Below are 20,201 nucleotides of genomic sequence, written 5' to 3' on the forward strand. Positions count from 1 at the left end.
GAAGACTGACACTCCTAACCTGCACTGATGAGCAGCGACCACGGCCATCACCTGGGTGAACACCAGAGAGGCACTGGTAAGGCCGAAGGTGAGCAAAGTAAACTGAAAGTGCTTGCCGCCTTCCTTGAACCGCAGGTAATGCCTGTGGTCTGGCAGGACGTGGATGTGAAAATACGCATCCTGCAGGTCCAACGCTACCATCCAGTCTCTTAGTCTAGGGAAGACAAGACCTGAGCTAGAGTGAGCATCTTGAACTTCTCCGTCTTGAGGAAGAGATTGACGGTTCGAAGATCTAAAATGGGCCGCAACCCTTTGTTCTTCTTTGTAATCAGAGAGTAGTGCGAATAACAGCCACTGCCTACTTCTGAATCCAGGACCCTCTCAATAGATCCCTTGGCTAAGAGAGCTGTAACGTCCGCCTGGAGCAATTTCACATGATCCTCCATCAGCCGTTCTTGATTTGGAGGAATGGGAGGAGGAAAAGGCAGATAATAGCCCTGCTGAATGATCTGCAAGACCCACTTGTCCCATGTAATGGACTTCTACGGGGAGATGATGATGGAGTCTCCCACCAACTGGAGTAGTGTGGTCTTGCAGAGTCAGACTAGGAGTGCTTGGAGGCTGTGGCTGCCGAGGGCAGGGTGGCCGATTACTTCCGGCTTCCATTCCTTGTCGGAATGAACTGCGTCCACATCCCCGCACGACTTGGGAAGTCTGCGCAGGACCGTGGCCGGGATAGGGCTGACGTGACTGGAAACCCCTTCTGTTGCCACAAAAGGGGCGAAAGCTAGACTGGCCACGAGTAGTGTGGTCTTGCAGAGTTAGACTAGGAGTGCTTGGAGGCTGTGGCTGCCAAGGGCAGGGTGGTCGATTACTTCCGGCTTCCATTCCTTGTCGGAATGAACTGCGTCCACATCCCCGCACGACTTGGGAAGTCTGCGCAGGACCGTGGCCGGGATAGGGCTGACGTGACTGGAAACCCCTTCTGTTGCCACAAAAGGGGCGAAAGCTAGACTGGCCACGAGGTGTAGCAGACAGGATCAATGATCTGGCCGTATCTCGAGAGTACTTGAACCTCACTAGCGCCGAGCCTGCCTTCTCCCCCCAAAAAACGGGTTCCATCAAATGGCATGTCCATCAAATTTGCCTGGACAACGCCCGAGAAGCCAGTTGTCCTAAGCCAGGCGTGGTGCATCAAGGCCATTGTTGTGGAAATCGAGATGCCTAGCGAATCCATTGTATCAAAGCCACACCTTATGGTGAATTTTGCTGTACCTCTACCGTTCTTAACTGCTTGAGAGAGCACAGCCTGGGCCTCCTTAGGGACGTGTGGCAGCACTTGCGCAACTATCTCCCAAAGGGAGCGGGATAAACGGTCCAATAAGCATGCGGTATTTACCGACTGCAATGCCAGGCTGGAGGAAGAAAACATCTTACCAAGTGAATCCAACCTCTTGGATTCCCTATCTGGAGGTGCGGAAGGGAGCGCGCCCTGGGATGTAGAAGCCTGCACCACCAAGCTTTCAGTGTGAGTGTTGGCTGAGGAACATTGGGTCGCCCGGAGCTGGGTGATGGCAGCGTGCAATTGTCCTATTCACAGGAGTCAATGTGCTAGGTTTGGACCACGTGCCTAGACGGGACACCAGTTAGTACCTCAATAAAGGGCAAAAGGAGTTCGGAGGAGGAAGCCCTAGGCTGAAGCACTTTGGTCAGGAGATTAATCCTGACCTGCACGGAGGGCAGCTCTAGTCCGAGGACCTTGGCCGCTCTTTTAACCACCATGGCATAAGATGCCCCCTCCTCCGTAGTCACAGTTGACGGAGAGCATGCCAGTATCTGGGGAAGTGTCCAGTCCACTGGCTTCCCCAAGTACCCCATACCAGTCCATCTGCTCTGCAAAGTCATCCAGGTGTTCCAAAGGGTACATAGACCTCTCCCATTCCTCACTGAGCCGAAAACAACTTCAAAGTGTTTAGGCAACAACATAAAACCCCTGAGTTCAATCAGCATTGAGTGACGCAGTTCCGATGCTGTGTCATCGGGGATAAGGATGGGCCTGGCATCGCTGGTGGGCACAGGTGGCACAGACTTCGGGTCCGATGCCTGAAGGAGGTTGCGATGGCTCGACCAGCATCGACCCGGATCTGGGATCAGATCCCTCTGGCCCCACTGGAGCCGTGGCCAGAGCTGACGGCGTCAAACCTGATGAGGCCTCTTCCGACTCCGCGGGGCCCAAGGGCTCACCAGATGGGTCGACCCGCTCAAAGACGTGGCACATGGCCTCGTAAGATCCTTTCATTTGAGCTGGGTCGCTTCGGCTAAGAGAGGAAGGTGCAAAGTTGATCCTGGCTCAGGCTCTGAAGAACCGTGCCTAGAGCGTCAGTGCTCCTTACCTCATTTGTCGACGGACGACAGTTGAGGTGAATATGAAGTCCGCTTGGACTTCTTCTTCTTCTTGTGCCTCATGCCTGAGTGTCCCTAAGACCTTGAGTGGAACGAAGAGCACTTGGGGCTCCGGGAGTGGTACCGCGACCTCCTCTTCTTCGATCGGGACTGGGACCTCCGCAGAGTCTCTCTGGATGGTGTTGACTGCCGGACCGCATGGAGCTTCGAAGCCTTCACCCGCAAGGCCTTCGGAGTCATAGCCCGACAGTCCGAGCACTACTTCGAATCGTGTTCATGATCGAGACACCAGAGACAGACGAGGTAGGGGTCGGTAACCAACATCATGCGGTGACAAGCACCGCACGCCTTAAACCCTGTCTTCCTCAAAGACATCCTCGCACACTAATTAGATTTTTTTTTAAGTCTACAAAAGTCGGAAAAAATGCCCGTCAAAAAGCGACAGAGGAATAGCTCTTCCCGGATTGGCGCTTAACTGGAGTGGAAAGGAAATAACTGACGTCCGCACGCCTGGGTGGCGCCTATATAGGTGACCGCGAAATCGTAACTGATGCCGACAACTTCATCCGAAGCAGAATGGAGCCACAGGAGGATATAAGAAAGGGGTATTGCTCCAGCAAAAGTTTTTGGATCCAGCCTGACGCCTGGTAAATTCAAAGGAATCTGCAGCTAAAAGTCTCTATCAGATAGGAATATTTATATTCCTTCATTCATTCACTTCTGGACGTTTTGTAGGCAATCCTTAAATGGAATTTGAGGTTCACATAAGATCTGTAAGTGTGTGGACTCTGCAGTGTGCAACTAAAAGCCTTCTGGGCTTTCAATTGCCATTACTTTCTCTCTAATACAATTGAATATTGTCAGAATCCCTTTCAGAGGACAACGGGCCAAGCAGGAGCTACTGGGTTCAACCATGGTAGTTGAGGCATTATACTCGAATGTCCCAGGGCCAGGCCTATTATGGGCTCTTAGCAACTGAGTCAAGTACCACTTCAGCACCTGACTTTCAGTGCTGGCGGGGGTCAAGCAGTCCAAAGCTTTTTGGGGAGGAGGCGGATGTAACACGAGCATAGACAGCTCAGAATACACCCAACAACGCCAATAAATGATTGTCCAGTCAAACACAGGCGTTTATGTAAAAGGAGTATTTATCTACTAACACAAGGTACAATACAACACACTTCAAACAATATATAGTCTTTCTAGAGCAGGCCCACTAACGTTACTTAGGTCAGCTCCTGTTCCACTTCCACACTATGAATGGTGATTATTGTCCATTCACATTCCAAGCTAGGTCCCTCTAGAGTGTTCAAGTTTTAGAAGTTCTACAAACGCTTTTAGCAAAACAGTCCATGTGTACCTCGCGCCTGGGTGCATCTGTCATAACAAGTTTGCTCAGGGCCCAGTGCCAGTCTTATTACCCACATTTGCTGGAATAGTGTTCCAGAGTCCCCGGGTGCATGTTCCCGGCCCTGCGGTGAGCAAAGCTTTGGCATCTGCAGCTACGGTGGCAGATGTCCATTGTGCTCCTCCGATCCAGCAGTCAGTCTTCTTTTCTGTCTGGGTGCGGTCTTGGTTGATCCTGGCCTCAGCAGGTAAAACTTTGTTCTAACGCCACAAGTCACAACCCGCTAGGCAATTGTGGGTGCATGCTGTCCTCAAACTATAGCCCTCTTTCTTCCCTACGATCTCCTGAAATGCAGGGAAGTCTTCGCAGTGCATACAGGGAGAAGGCCCTTCGTCTTCTCCGTGATCCCTTCCTAGCATGTGGGGATTGCTTAGGGGAACCAATAAGACTACGGCCCTCATCCTCTGGTCCCTGGCAATAAGGCACCAGAGCGGCACCCATTTCTCTAAGCAGTGGCTCACTCCAGGCATCTGGGCTTGGCACAATGCACATGGGCAGAAAGCCTGATCGGTGCAGCAGTCCAGTTCTTTCCGCAGCCCTCACCTCACATGCAGGGGTCGCACAGCGCACACGACTTGATAGGCACACTGTTTTCAACAGACCAGAATCTCTCATTCCACCCGAGGATCGTCTTGTTAAGACCCCGACTGGACCTCGCTACCTCCAGGGTATCTCCGCCTCGCAGGGCCCACTGGTCTTGTGTCAGGCAAAAGCTGGTGCTTCAGGCTCCCTGCGAGTATTCTTGATTCTCCTGGGTGAAGTCCTCTCACCCAGCATGGGAGCCTGGCTGACCCGCAGTCCCTATATGCAGAACTTTTGCTGAGCTTCACACTGATATACAGCTTCAAAATTTGTTTTAAGCTCTTGTTTTTATAATCCATTTCCAGACACACTTGTGATTTAGTGTCTCTGTCTGTGAAGTTGATGTTCAGGGATTTTTCCTCTTTTGAAGTGCCCACTCCTTCATTGCTCTCTTACTCCAGAGAGCAGCCTATCAGAGCAGGACAGTCTCCAATTGTGATAGCCCTGAACACAAACCATGGGAGTAACTTGAGGTACACACCTGTTAGACTCAGTGATATGTACCTCAAAGTGATACTAACGGGCCCCAGCTTTACTCTTTATGATTCTCCTATCAGCCCCATCTGTTTCCTCAGTTGTGTCAAGGACCCTTTGACCAGTGACGACCTTTCAGAACCAAAGAGCCCCTATTCATGAGAACTGTAGCACCGAGCTCTTCCAATGATGGTCCCACTTGGCTCTCAGGAATGCAGCAATCCACAAATCGATCTGTGGGGAAACCTCTACCTCTTCTGCTCCTCAAGCAAGCCCTGTGACTCCCAAAATGGAACCCAGTGTCTTCTAGGTGTTGTGTCCATTGCAAACAGACACATGCCGCCTTCTATGTACTGTACACTTGCCTGAGCATCTGTACATCCCTGCACGCTCACGTAGCACCATGCGCAATCTACTTCATGTGGCATCCGCTCACAGGCCCACACATACCCTGCACACACAAGCAACCATGCTCTATTCTTAGATGCACTGTACCTTTTTACAGGCACACGGGTATGCCAGTGTGCACATGCAACTGTACACGCATTTCCCGATGCACTGTACCTTTCCACAGGCACCCATGCATCAACAAATCACACAGCCCAGTGCATGCCAAGGGTGAGTTAAGCACACAGCAACAGAAATTTACCAGAGTGGGCTAGGAGGGGACACTCCTATGACACAGGTAAAACCAAACCTGTTCACTCTACTGATCACTGAAAACTAAAAACACGGTATGCTGCCACCACTGTGCTTGTGCTACTTAGCTCCGGATGAAAGTAGTAGCCTTCCACCACTTGAAGGTAGCGCTTTGGACCCCTCTGCCAGTCTAAGCAGACCACAATCCATGAGACAATCGTAGCTCATAGCGCACATGCATGATCTGTGTTCGGTTATGACCAAAAATCATTACCAGGGATCCAGATATCACAGGGTATGGGTACACATCTATCACTATGTGAGAGACTTTTCTGTCACAACAAAAAACTACCTTAATTATGAACTTGTGAAGCTTCCAATTACGTTCTGGAGACGTTGGGCGGTAGGGGCAGTGTAGTGGGTGCCCTTGGCCTATTTCTTTAAGCTAATAAGATTGGGTGAGTATAGCATAGAGCTTTCTGGGTTATATATAGCTTCATAAAGTAAAACTTAATTTTCTCCACTGGAAGACAGCATAGGTCCTTAGGAATGGGAGTGTTGGACAAAAACTTGTTTTGTGGCTGTAGGAGCTCCTAACGGTACTAGTTAGGGCATAACTGGAGTTCTGCAATGTCATCTACCTAAAATGATAATGGACTGGGTACGGAGACTGCTACAATAGAGCATTCAGCAGGTCTCTTAACTTGCAAGAAAATAAACACACAAAATCTGCCTGAAACACACTCAATATCCTATTGGGAAGTTAACTTTCAGAGAGCAGTATTTCAAGTATGGGCCTAACCTCCAATAAGCCCACAAAGAGACCGGCAAAAACATAGGAGCATTATCCTTGATGTATGGAGTACCAGAAACCTGATTATCTACATATCCTTGGTGTATGGATTACCAGAATCCTAATGATCTACATCCATCCTTTCGAGCACTGCAGCATCACTCAGACTTCAAAAGACTTGTGAGCTGTTCCCACCCAAGCCTGCACGTAAATCACTAGACTACTGGGGCACGAGGCTGAGCAATGCTGGATGAGTACACCAGTTACAAGTGAGCCGGAAACTAATTAACCCACACATGCCAACACCAGATTTAGATGAAAGAATCCTGATTTTTAAAGCCAAAATATCTTTATTTTAGCCTAACACTGCCAGCACTTCATTACAATTCAACGGGTAAAATAAATTCCACCAATTTATTTTGCAAAATCTTCCTCTTTCCTGCTTCCATAAGATCGCATGCATATTACACCCTCTCCCCCACAACCCTGGCTACGCCTCTTGCTCACCCATCCACACAGTTTCAGAGAGGTTCCTAAAGTGGGCACAAAGGATTGCTATCTTAATCACAAGCCACGACTGGAAAAAATCCATGGAAAACTTTTTTTACTCTTCTGATTTGAATAGTACAAATCCTTCCATGAAGCTCATCTATATGTTTTCATTAAATGATGAAACTAAGTGAAAGATCAAGCACAATTGCTGCAAAGCATCTTGCAGTGGCTTCAAGCAGAAATTCTAGGAGATATATAAAAGAACCGATTAAAAAAATATAAGGGCATGAGGAGAAACAACCATTCTGAAAAGCAACTAAGAGGGTTACATAATATTTCTAACCTTTGAGAGTTCGGAGAAAGTGCTGAAATAGTTCTCTGTAGGCTTCCCGGAATCGGATTGTTTGTGTCTGGGAGCATATGGACACAGAGGTCCCATGTTCACTAATTCCCAATGGGTTCTGATTATCTACCCGTAAGGATCCTTGGGAACCATGGACCTGTAAAGGAAACAAAAGTAAATACTTATTGGTCAGCTGAGAAGCACTCTAAAAAATGAGGCTGTTACAAAAGGTCACAGTACTTAAGAGTTACTTACCTGTATAAGCAGATCTCTAGCATTGGCAATTTTCATAAATGTGCATGTTTTATTTATCATTAGGTGCCATGCAGAGTATTACTGGTTATGGAGAGCAATTCAAGCATGCAAGTCTATGAAAGATACACTGCTGGAAAAACTTACTCATAGACAGCATAATTCATTTTATTTTCTTAAGATTCTCAAACATAAGCTTTGCCAACTGTTAAACTTACATCTTCTGCTGCATGACAATTCTCTATAGAAAATCTTTAACTATAGATTTCCAAATTTTGTACTTTTCATTGATTAAATGCTAAGAATTACATTCCAGCTAGGAGACTGGAAGGCCCTGGTAAACATGTTATGTTTAAACTCACATTTGATAACATAATAACCACTGCACTGTTTAGGTCTTTAGGAGTAGAGGCACAGATCTCCTGTCTTTGCAGAGGTCATTTCCCCCTGTGGAAGTGCATAAGGTGTTGAACGAGCGAATCTATAGCATCACAGGGAAGGAGACAGGGCTGGATGAGAAGCTATGGAACATCACCTTTTCCCCCACACATCCACCTCCCCCTCCTCCAACACACATCTACATCTAATCTGATCTGATTTCCTGGATGGACATTTGTACATCCAGTAAAAGTAAATGCCTCACCTCTCCATTTTAGTGCAGGATGGTCTCTGAAACTGAAGGCTTTCCTATGGAGAATGCCCGGCGATCCATGCACCAAAACTGTCATGCTCTATTTGAAGAAATAACGATTAGCTTTCATCTCACTATCATCTTGGAAAGCAATCAGGGGCATGGGAGGAAAGGTGTAAGCAAAGATTCCTGACCATTTCATTAAAAATGACTTCTCCTCGATCTCCAGTTCCCAAAGCCAGATGGGAAAGGCTGGCACTGCTTGTCCATATTAACTGCATATAGGGAAATTACAATTGGCTTTCTTATGGCAATTAAGAGGACAGGAGGAAAGGCTTAAGTAAAGATTCCTGACTATTTCATTGAACGTGCCTTCTCCTGGGTTCCCAAAGCCTGATGGTAAAGGCTGGAGGCTAGCAATGCTTGTGCTCATACACAGCAACCCGATCCAGGAGTACCTGTTGAGGACTTGCCAAAGCTGCTGCTCATCCAACTGCCACGGACATGACATGTTCACTTGACCCTGAAGTGAGTTTCTGTTGAATAGGCCTGACATGAGATCTTCTAATATCTTTTACTGAACTGTCTAACAGATAAACCAAAGCTTTGATGTTCAAAGGTTTTTGTCATTATTGATAGAACTAAATCACATCTGCTCCATATATTTTTAGAATACAGGCCAGAAGAGAGAACCATTTTCCAAAACACCTAAAGCAAGGAAAATGTGAATTGTGAAAGCAGTTCCCAGGAATTGGTAAGGCATCTCACAGATCAATAAAGGGACTGGGATAATGACTTACTGACTGTTTTCTGTTCTCATCACAGGTGCCTTTACAGTTAGGACGTCAGGTCAGACAGGATTATCTCTGTTATCTATGGGCTCGATTCATAAAAGTAATCTGAGACAAAATCCTAAATTTACGACTTTCGGTATTCACAAAAGGCATTTAGGAGTAATAAAGTTAGGATTACTAACTTTACTACTCCTAAATACCTTTTGTGAATACCGAAAGTCATAAAGTTAGGATTTTGTCTCAGTTTAGGAGTAATAAAGGTAGTAATCCTAACTTTACTACTCCTAAATGCCTTTTGTGAATACCGAAAGTCGTAAAGTTAGGATTTTGTCTCAGATTACTTTTGTGAATCAGGCCCTATGATGTGTTGTAGCTCTATTAATGATGAACACATCTTTGAAATAGGGGGGTTTTGTGATTGAATATTATTAAAACTGCAGTGTGTTCTTTCCTCATGCTGCCCCGAATCTTCATGGCATGAATTCACCGAATGCAGCTTTGATGGAAAGAAGAGATCTTCGACTACTTGTTTTCTGATATAAAACATGGAGATTATGTTGATTCTCCACGCCTAGACTTAACAATTCCAAAAGGCTGCAGCACCTATCAGCCCTCAGTGCCAAGACACTTATGTGCAACTGTTTTTCTTTTTCAGATCCATGACATTGAGTTCATATGTATTGTAAGTGGGCACCCCAACCGGCCGGCCAAAACCTCACCTCTTGTCAAATATTTCTTTAAACATATTTCTCCGATTTTATTTGTAAATTAAATGAGAAAGTAATTTTTTTGAGTGACAAGTGGTGCAAAACTGTGCCTGATAATCTATTATAGAACTGCTCCATCATTGTCAGATGTCAAAAGGTTAGCTGGCCCATAGCAAGACTAGGATGTAGATCCTGGAAAGTAGATGTAAAACGGTACCTCTTTCACAGTGATCAATCTCGTGATACTATTACTTCTGATCATGAGGGCAAAAGAAAGACTCAGAATTGGATTCCTTATCTTCCTGCTCCTTTTTCAGCACATCCTTTGCTGAGAGATAGATTCAGTGGTACCTTACTTTGGTGCAGATGTGACATCATAGGTACTTTAGACTGTATACAAGTAGACTCAAAAGACACATACAACTAATTTGAATAGGCAATCAATGAAACGCTTCTCAATGAGGCTGCTTTTATGTTCTTCAACAAAGGTTTTGTTTTTTAAAAAACTTTTTATTAGCTTTTCCCTGTAAGAACAGTGCATGTACAACATCATGCTAAAAACATTGTTGCAGCTGGTCATGCGGGACAACCTCACGGCCCCAACTACTTCCCTAATATACATAGGATGTCGGTCTTCCTTGCACCACCCATCCCCCTCCCCGACTTCCATGTCTGCCTTCCCAATCAACAACCATCCGATCGTGTTCCAGCATGGGGACCTTGATTTTTTTGTGTTTCTCAGGGCATTCTTGTCCTAGGTACACTCTTTCTTCCACCGCTGCACAGGAGTCCATAACTTGACTTCAATCTCCCATGGTTGGAATCGCCACCGACCTTAAGTGTCGTGCTATCTCACGTTTCCCAATCATCAGTTCTGGAGCAACTATTTAATTCCCCGTCTAGTTCCCTATCCAGCCAAACATTATCCCTTGTACAGCCATTCGGGAGGTGGCCTCAATAGGCAATAGTCCTGTGTGTATCCTTGTCCAGTATCTGGTGATTTCTGGGCACTCCCATCCAATGTGCAGAACTGCACCCTCAGCATCCCCGCATCTGGTGCAGGCTGATGTGCGAATCCTCCCCATATGACACAAGCACATTGGTGTAAAGTATATTCTATTAAAATATTTAAACTGAATAAGGCAAAGCCTTGCCGGGATCACCAGCTCTCTTGAAGCCATTTTCGCCTTCACATAATGCTCACCTTCCAACGGCCCAAGTCCCTCTTCCACTATTTTCTAAGCGTCTGCCCCAGGTCCGGCATATTGACTATTAGCACCCTGTAGAGAGAGAAGATGGCCTTCTTCCTCTGCCGTTCCACCAACAGTTTAAGTTCTAATGGGTTAAATTCTGGGACACCCTAGAGGTGTGCAGTTGACTTCTGCAGAGCATGCCGGACCTAGAGGTACTGAAAAAAGGACATATTCTTTCTGTAGTTGGCCAAAGAATTTAATATGCAAAATTTCCCTTATATCTCCTTTTGTGGGTATCCCAATGGCACTCCACACCACAAATCCATCTAGGAAGAAGCCCCGGGATTCTTTTGTAGAGCCTGCGAGGAAGACTCGGTGTATCCATGTCTGCCCAGGACTGACAGCGCGTACCCAGGAGGTGTGCTTCCTGCAGTATGAGCTCACCTAGCGCCCATTTGTTGGCTTGCAGGAGTATCTCCCCCATTTTTATTTTGTTATTCGACCCATTTACGTATATTGTTAAGGATTATTCAGTGTCTAGAGGTTATGAAATACAATCTTTTGTCAGACCCTGGTCCAGGCAGGCAGATAGGGTAGTGATTCAGTGGTAGTGTCCTCAATATTGCCATCGGGCTGGGCTAAGGCTCATGTCTGCCTCTGAAGAGGAAGATACATCCATGGTCCCTGCAGACAGTCAGTGTCCCCTTCTACAACGCCGGCTCCTCCTTTCTTTGGGGTGCAGAGTGGTCAATTGAGGGTGTTGATCTTGGTTCCCCCTCTCATGATGGTCAGCCTGGGTGATGTGCTGTCGGAGAGGACTCTGCTCCCCCACCCACTCCCACACTGCCTCTGGGGTGTCAAAGAATAGTAATTTCCCTGCAAACATCACTTTCAGTCTGGAAAGGAATATCATCATGTATGAAATTTGCACTGACCTGAGTTTCTGCTTGACCCCCACAAAGGATCGGCACATTTGCTGAACTTTGCTAGTAAAGTCCAGGAATAGGAGAACTGTGGCATATGCGCAAGTCAATTGTTTCCGCTGTCTAGCAGAGCCCAAGTCCCTGTCAGCATAGTTAAGGATCTGCATGATAATGGGGAGCGGGGCCCTGGGCAGAGGGCAGGGTGCCAGGGATCTATGAGCCCTCTCAGAAACGAGCTAGGCAGCCCTTGGGGAGCCAGTCTCCTAGCCAGGTGGTGAGGAATTGTTCTGGTCTGCTGCCCTCAGTACCTTTTCCGACTCTCCCCCTACTAACTGCAGATTATTCCTCCTGGAACAGCCCTCTGCGTCTTCCGTCCTCTTTTCCAGGCCCGCTGTCAAGCATTGCACCTGCCTAACCTCTTTGCGAAGGGAGGTCATTTCATCTTCTACTGTGAAGACAACGATTTCAACCTCCGTCGTATGCTCTGCGAGCTTTTCAAGGTCCTGACGGAGGAGAGAGACCTCAACCACCAACCACCATACTTGCCTTCCAGAACCTGTTTAGAGTCTTTGATCGCTTGCAGGATGAGGGCAGGCATGGCAGCATCCCCCTAGTTTCCATTGGGGTCCATGTGGGCGTTATCAATCCCTGGCTCCAGGGTTTGGCGGGCTTTGTGAACTGGCCTATTTTCCCTTGTACCAGCTGTGTCAGGGTCTCGTCTTTGCCCACTGTGATCTGTTTGGGTGACATACAGGACCACATGGGCCAGGGGCAACACAGGACAGTGACTCATGGATTTATTGAGTCTCCGCTGGATAGGGCATTATTTCTGCCAGTCTACCAATATGGGGACAAAGGAGGTTCTGCCAGTCTACCAATATGGGGACCAGGGAGTGTGGTGTTGGGCCCTGTTCTCGTGGCTACCTTTGTTACTGGGGTCGCTACCTGTGGTGCGCCGCCTCTATCAGAGGGGTCTATAGATCTGGTAGGGAATTGGGGGAGGGGTGTGGAGAGAGAGTCCTGTGGTTATCTCCCGGCTTGTTCCCTGTCTGGGTGCCCTTGTTCTGTACCACACGCAGTCTCCTTTCTGCTCACTCACATGCAGCCCCCCCACCACGGGCCCCTCTCACTGTCACACACCTTCCTGGTCAACAGCGTAGTTTTTCACCATGGTGGACCTCAGGCAGTCAATCCCTGCAAGGGCAGTAGGTCCTGGTCTCTACTTGCACGTCAGGGGCCTTTATCTCATTCGCAGGGTTGCCAAGGCAGCATCTGAGGTGAGAGCACCGAGTCAACCCCATGGAGGATCATGGCTGCACCCCATCTTGCGTAGAACAGGCCGATATTCACAATTGCGGCTCGCCCAAGCTCAGCCAGCCTCCTTCCTCAGGGTCTGATAGACCTCCTTGTACCAGCTGAAGGTCTCCACCTGCTTTGTCTGGACTCTGACCATAGTCTTCAGGTCCTGTGTCATCAGTGGCACTGAGAGGTCCATGTTATTGTTCTCGACCACATCACCCAGGCTCCTCTCCTGAGACACACTCCAAACAGGCCGTCAGCGCCTAACAGGGTAGGCCCAACCACAGTCCCCCTCCTCCTGTATGGCTGCACCAACCGGGCTTTCTTCACATACAGGAGGCCAATGGCGACTGCAGTCTGGGCTCAATCAGTCCGGCTGGCGTCCCTCGTCATCATCAGCACCAGGAGGGGTTTGATAGTGGGGGTGGTAAGGCAAGGAGTGTGTCTCTGTTCACGGCCATCTCCCTCTGAATGTACCCTCCTGTTGGTCTTAGGTCTCCGCCAGCCCCTGGAAGGGAGTCGCTAGCTCCTCACAAGTGTGGCTCAAACCCTGGGGATTATGGGGAGAACCGGAAGTACGAGAGGGGGTAGGATGGCGCCTCCAGCCACTGGATTCCAAATCTTTACACACAATGAGGTTTAGCGCTTCAGAGCCCCAGGTCCGCCATCTAGGACTTCCAAGCCCCACCTCAACTAAGGAGTTTTTTTTTTTTTTTGTATTAATGAGAGGAAGTTGCTCTCTAAAGTCTGGTCAACTGAGGGATCAAAGATGAGGACATTTCAGACCAGATGTCTTCCACAATGGAGTAATTGACAGAAGAGTGTTGATGGTACCATTCTGTTTGATAGTTGAGGCATTCCCAATGAAGATCAAAATCCTGGCTGAAGTAAAAATAGTCGTTTTTGTATACCTATAAGTGAGCAGAGGGTCTATTTGAGTTTACAAGAATAGACTTCTATGAAGGGGAGAACTGAGATGGTTTATGTGAGTGCAAACATAATAAGATGATGGACGGAGCGCTGAAACATTTTAGGCACTCACCCCCAGTCACTATTATATCTGGATTAAATCCAGCATCGTTATTTAGCTCACTTTGCCACCCTAGTTCAGACCCAGGCATATGCAAATCAGTCTTGACCCTGTTCCTCATGGGAACAGTCCAGCTAGAACTGCCAAGCCAGGTCTTCCCTGGACAGGAAACAAGCATCCTGGGACCCGTTTCGGGGTAACACCCCTCATCAGCCAGGCTAGCTTGAATCCAGTGGCAAAGTGAGCACTGGTGAACATGGGCTGCTGAGCTTCAAGACAGATATTGCAGGCAATCAATTTACTGCACACCATAACAATTGCCACTGGAGCCAAATTGTATTTTACTGTAGAATTTTCATATTTCCTGCTCAATTTAAAAAAATGCTCTTGACCATTGTGCTGAAAACTTGTTTGTGCCAATGATTTGAGTATTTCTGAAATAGACATGACTGGTAAAGTCCTATGGAAAACACCAGTAAATCAGAGTATTGGCAAGTGAGAATTCAGTGAAGTTTGACTGCATAGGTATAAAACTAAAGGTATTGCATATAGATGTTTGGTATGAGACGTGGAATACACCTACAGTTTTGTGGTTTTTGGCATCTCTGATGGAGCTTCTTTTGCAGTGGCCACGATGGGATAAATGCTATATGTTTGCTGGGTGAGAGAGAGAGAGAGAGAGAGAGAGAGAGAGAGAGAGAGAGAGAGAGAGAGAGAGAGAGAGAGAGAGTAGTTGGAAGAGAGAGATAGAGAGTGTATGTGTGTGTGGAAAGGAAGATAGCTGAGTACAGTTTTTGAAAGAGACCACTGAGGTGTACACTCAGAGGACTGGTGAGGGTGCTGCAGGGCTGCATCAATGCAGGCTGGCCAGAACTTGCAATTTTGGTGCTCAAAGGATGAAAGGTGATGTGATCAATCTATGCCGCATTATAGTTATGCAAAAGAGTGTGGAGGGTCATGGTGTTAGTGGGTGGACGCAGGAATGCTCAGTCCTTCTTTGATTTGTATTGTCAAAGCTAGGGACAATGTACTCCAGTAGCCATTGTGTGCCCCACTACTGTAAACATGTAGGAGATTAGTGTCTGTAGGAAGGAATTCCAAATTAAGAAAAAAGCTCAATGCGCAAAAAAAGCGCTTTAGAGCAGTTCCCCAAGGAAGAGATCAAGCACACTGATGCAAGAGAAAGACTGCCACAAACAGCAAGTCAGAAAAATACACTTCAACTGCATAGTATTGCAGCGCAAGAATCTTTTTTCTGCTTTAAATATAAAGGAGACAGGAACAAAAAAAGACATCACACAGGAAGACTATATGAATATTGAATTTGGCAAGGAACGTAAAAAAGATCATCTAGCCAACCTCTTGAAATGGGAAAAAGGAGAAACACAAACTCATTGCCTGGAGTGAGTGAGAGCATAGAAACAAATGGCGCAACCTTTATTGACCGTTTTGAGGCAGTGAGGTTGCTATCACGCCAAATCAGGGACGCAGTCACTGCCGTGACCCGGGAAAACCATAAGAAGAGCTGAGGTCGAGCACACCACTCCTTGCTGAGGCAGTGCCCACATTCTCTAGCTCCTGGCAAAGAGGGCAAAGGGGGGGATTCACCACCGCGGAAGTCTGTAGGGAGAGTGCTTGGCGTGCTCCTCAGATTATGCGGTAGCACCAAAGCACTGCAGCCCTCCCTGCTCAAAAGTGATCCTTAGCCGGCCCCGCTGCCTGACATGCGCATGCGTGATCTGCTTCTTTTCCAAGGTGTAACTCATGGCTTAAAGATAATCTCTTGCTACACCAGTTAATAGAATCAGACTAGAGAATTGAGCACCCAATGCTGTGTGTCTATATACTGGGGAGAAAAGAGGTAACAAAGAATGTGGGGGTGAAAGTTGTTCACATAAAAGAAAGTGAGAAAGGAGCAGAAACTAAGGTAATGGACAAAATCCAAAAAAGGTCAATAGTTGGCAAAATATTATGGCAGACACTAGTGCTTTACCAATCTGAAGGAATGTCTTACCTTCAAAATGTTGTGTAGATAATGTGGAAGGAGGTGATGCGCATAAGTGCTGTAAGCTTTTTAAAGGTTTTGATACACAGTTTGAGAGTTGAAAGACAGACCTGATGAATTGTTGCTCCATGTGAGTGATTAGGGGAGCAAAAGTCCACAGGATATGGTGATATTCCGGGAGAAAGGGATAAAAGTATGGGTGGCCACAACATATATGCCATAAAACATCCACCCTTGATTAAACCATTTTGTGTCACATGTTTCACTGCTCTTCCTTCTACCATAGGACAGAAATGCTCACCTTGTGAGAACTGACTATAAACTAGCTCTTCGCACCAGCATGTGTGTTTTCTGTGGGACATACAGCTTCACCCAACTCCAAATTTTCCAGCATGTTCACTCTGTTGGTGTTGTCAATGGATCTCATTCTAAAACTAGATGCTCTTTGTTGTCCATAATTCAGTGACTGTAGTCAGATACTTGCCTGATCCCCATGACAGTGGCAGTGGCTTAAACTATTAAGAGAGCACAAGCATTTGTCTCCTGTGTTGATTGCCCGATCAATCAACCAAAGAATGGAGAGCAACTGAAGAGCACCTAAGGGTCACAGCTGTTATGAGGAGTTTGCAGGACTTTGCCGCCATGGGCTGCACAGATACATCTCTCTATCATGGCCATGCTAACTGTTCGACCAAAATTATAGGGAGTCATCTAACTCCAGCCTTCTCCAATAGCCTTACAACTCAAGTTGTCAAAATGACCACCAGTCAACCATTCATGTGATTAATTTGGAGGAAAAACAATATGAATTGATCTCATGTGCTCCTTCACCACAGGGTTAATCAAGTCTAGTAGCTAACGCTACTGGGATCACGTCAGGGCCATCTGGATTGTACCGACTGTGGACTCTTTCAATCTGAGGAGGACAGTTGTAGAAAAGAAATGGAGGGTAAATGAAGATAAAAATGCCTTCTCATCTGATCAAAAGGGCACACTGTAACCGGTTTCCTGGATTAAAGGTTTCATAATTGTTCTGGTTTCATATTTGTGAAGCGATCCAACTCCTGAAATTAGCGCTGTGTGAATAATCTTCTGGATACTGATCTCAATGTTGCATTTGGGGTCTTCTGAGAGAAATCTACTCTCACATACTTCACACTTGCAAGGTGAATTGTTGCAAGCTGCGGACCTTGACTTGCAGCCATAGCAAGATTGTTTAAGCCTCCTTCAAGAGAGTTTGCATCTCATTCTTCATTGGTTGTTTAATTAATACATGATGCTCTTATCTGCAAAAGTGAAAAGAGTTTCCCTTTATGGAAGACGTCAAAGATCTGAGAAATGATTACCATTTCTCACTATTGTGTTAAGTCTTTTAATTCAGTGATAAGGCTTCTTGGCTCATGAGGTCCTCCTGGGGTCTCTAAATTGCCATAGAAGCATTCATTATTAGCGATTGACCAGGAATATAGTCCTCAATGGGCTTCTCCTCATGCACGTTCTTTGCCTGGAACGTCACGCAGAATATAGGACACATAATGTAGATAAATGCCAGCTTGTCCTCCCAGTCTCTCAATCTCTGGCACCAGTGATCTTTCTATTGTTCTTGGAGAGAGCTCATGCATGGCCCAGTATGAATGAAATCCACCCATTATCAGTTTGAGGACCGCATTATACCAGGAGACCCTTTTAATCAATCCAGCTCCAAGTTTTTTTTTATTCTCTGCACTGCACGGGAGGTTGCCTTGTTGTGGTTTACCATCTTGAGCCCATATGTTGGAGGACTAATGAATGTTCCCTACAAATTGGGTTGGACTTTCTAGCATGAATTTAACTTGAAAACCCAGTCAAGAAATAGGACAAAGAACTCACTTTTTGTAACAGTCTCCTAGTAGAGCTTTGTAGTTAGAAAAGGGATATGGAGTTGATTTCATACCACATGAACGGAACAAATACTGCAGTTCTTGACTATTCACAACAAAATCTCAGAAACTAATATATATATATTTGTGACAAGAATGTGATAATAAATATCCTAAAGATCTACGGAGCACATCAGTTCTCCTTTTTCAGTTCTACTTCATGACTAATTTGGTCATGGTTTTCATATCAAGACTATACTGGCAGTCATCTCTTTGCTACCAGAAAGTAAAATCTATCCGCTCTTTTGGGCTTTGGGAACTTTCTTAATCACATATTTTGCTTTTAGTAGGTGAACCTCTTCAACCGGGAGGCCTGGATGATCCTTGAGAAGCAATATTTGGTGGTGCAATTTTGAAGCTGAATATAAAGCCCACAAACACAACATTACACTGGGTATCTTTATTTTCTCTTTCTGCTGTAGAAGATTGTGACTGACATCCTGCCACATGGGTGCTCAAGAGTTCAGAGGAAAGGTGCAAGTCATTGCTTTTTGTTGGTTAGACGTTTTTTATTTGCTGGCAATGGCTAGAGGCCTCTTCTTACTTTTTTCAGGTATATTTGCTTGGAAGAAATGTTTTTGTCACAGAGGTTGTTATTGCTGTCAATTGGAACTTTGAATCTGAAGATTAGGATATTGGCTATAGGACTCCCTGAATTTGGGGTTCACAAATTATCTATGGGTCCGTTAATGTGCTTTTCTGCTTCTATGTGCTACATCCTTAGCAACATTTATTATACCACTCTGTAGATGGTGAGCTGCTTTTGAAGAGGGTGTAGGCTAGCAAGAGGTGCCAGTAGATTTTCATCATGCTGGGAATGATGTGGTCATATTTCTACAAGCCATTGATAAGGCATGCAGAAGAATGTAGGATGCCCCTAAGGGATCTATTGTGGAGTCTGGGAAGATGTGGAGCAGGGAATTAAGATTCAAGAGTAAAAAGGCTTGGAAATTCATTCAGAAGTCTCTTCCTCAGAGAAATGGTTTCACTTTCTTTAAGGAAGCCTCACAGAGCGGGTCAACATTAGTCTTTTTTGGTGATGTGTTCATTGAAGGTAAGATGGGTACAGTTGTACGTCGTCAGCATTAACATACATTTTTGTGCTGCATTGGTGAGTAGTCCCAAGGGGGGGAATTAATTGTTTTTATTATCTCCTGTGCTCAGGCTTCGATTGTATGGCGCCATGCAAACTAAGTCATATCGCTTTACACTGCCTGTTTTTGTTCAGTCTAATACCATCTCATGAAAATGCTGTCGACTCAGAAACCTAACCACGTGCAATGCCTGCCCACTACTGCACAAGCATTTTCAAAGTCTTATTGATTTGCCTTTGACAGGTCTCTGCTCATTTTCTACATAAATCTCGGCATCCCAAGGTTCAACCAGTTTACTGTTCCCGCCACTATTCTGTTCCTAACAGTTCAACATACTTTTCGTACCTTTCATTCTACCATCCAATGACTAAGGCGAAATTTGCGAAAGTGCCTTTCGCAAAATATTGCGAAACGGCAAAAGATCTCCACGATCACGCAAGATTTTGCGTGATCGTGGAGATTTTTGTGTGCTGACCGATCGCTCTATAACAATAACAGTTAACACCTGGGAGCACCTGCCACCTGCCCTCCCTGCGCGATGCCCTTTGCTTGGGTCATCATTGTTGGACACCCCGGATGCTGTGGCGGGGTGACCCTGCTCCTACGGTCTCCTCTCCCCTCCAGTCACAGGTCTCTCCTGTGATACATGCATGCATCCGATGGGATGGAGAGCTGGTGCATGTCATTACTGCCTGCTCAGCACTCTCCCAGCTCGCGCTCTCCTCCCCACCCCCACATCCAATCACACGCTTCCTGTTGCAGCATCATCATCCCCTCCCCTCCGCTGCCGGACCCATGCACTCTGCTCGGCTTCTCTGGAGACAGGCAACTCTCACAATAACTGTGTGGAAACCACTTGGCATCGAGGTGAACATGTGATTTTCAACAGAACAAATATTTTATATTTTACTTTTCTTCCAAAATTTCCAGCTGAAAACACATAATAACGTTGCCAATGCAAAGCGCTCGGCCCTTTCAAATGAGTTGCCTCTAAATGCTAAACGCTTTGACTATGACTGATAGAACCAACTGGGCTCAGGCACTCAACCTTAGAAGGATAAATGGCAGACGGGATGAAAAGGCTCGAGGGACCGCTTCTATGCAAGTCACTGCAGCCACTGCCCAGGTCACTGAGCTGCCTCGTTGGATTATATTTAAAATAGAGGGCAAATAACGAAAAATTCAATTTATGGAAAATTCCACCAATGACTTGCAGGGAG

At 46.3% G+C, this 20,201-nt stretch overlaps 1 protein-coding gene across 1 annotated transcript in view; it reads right to left on the bottom strand.

Moving 5' to 3' along the window:
* The window catches only part of LOC146868040 (uncharacterized), a 155,858-nt gene that overhangs the window by 20,747 nt on the left and 114,910 nt on the right, over positions 1-20,201 (bottom strand). The window contains exon 9 of the mRNA XM_085608853.1: positions 7,135-7,291. Within this exon, the coding sequence (XP_085464979.1) occupies positions 7,135-7,291 (157 nt within the window). The remainder of the gene's footprint in view (positions 1-7,134; positions 7,292-20,201) is intronic.

Source organism: Triturus cristatus, chromosome 1_2 (assembly GCF_964204655.1).
Source record: "Triturus cristatus chromosome 1_2, aTriCri1.1, whole genome shotgun sequence".
Classification (NCBI taxonomy): domain Eukaryota; kingdom Metazoa; phylum Chordata; class Amphibia; order Caudata; family Salamandridae; genus Triturus; species Triturus cristatus.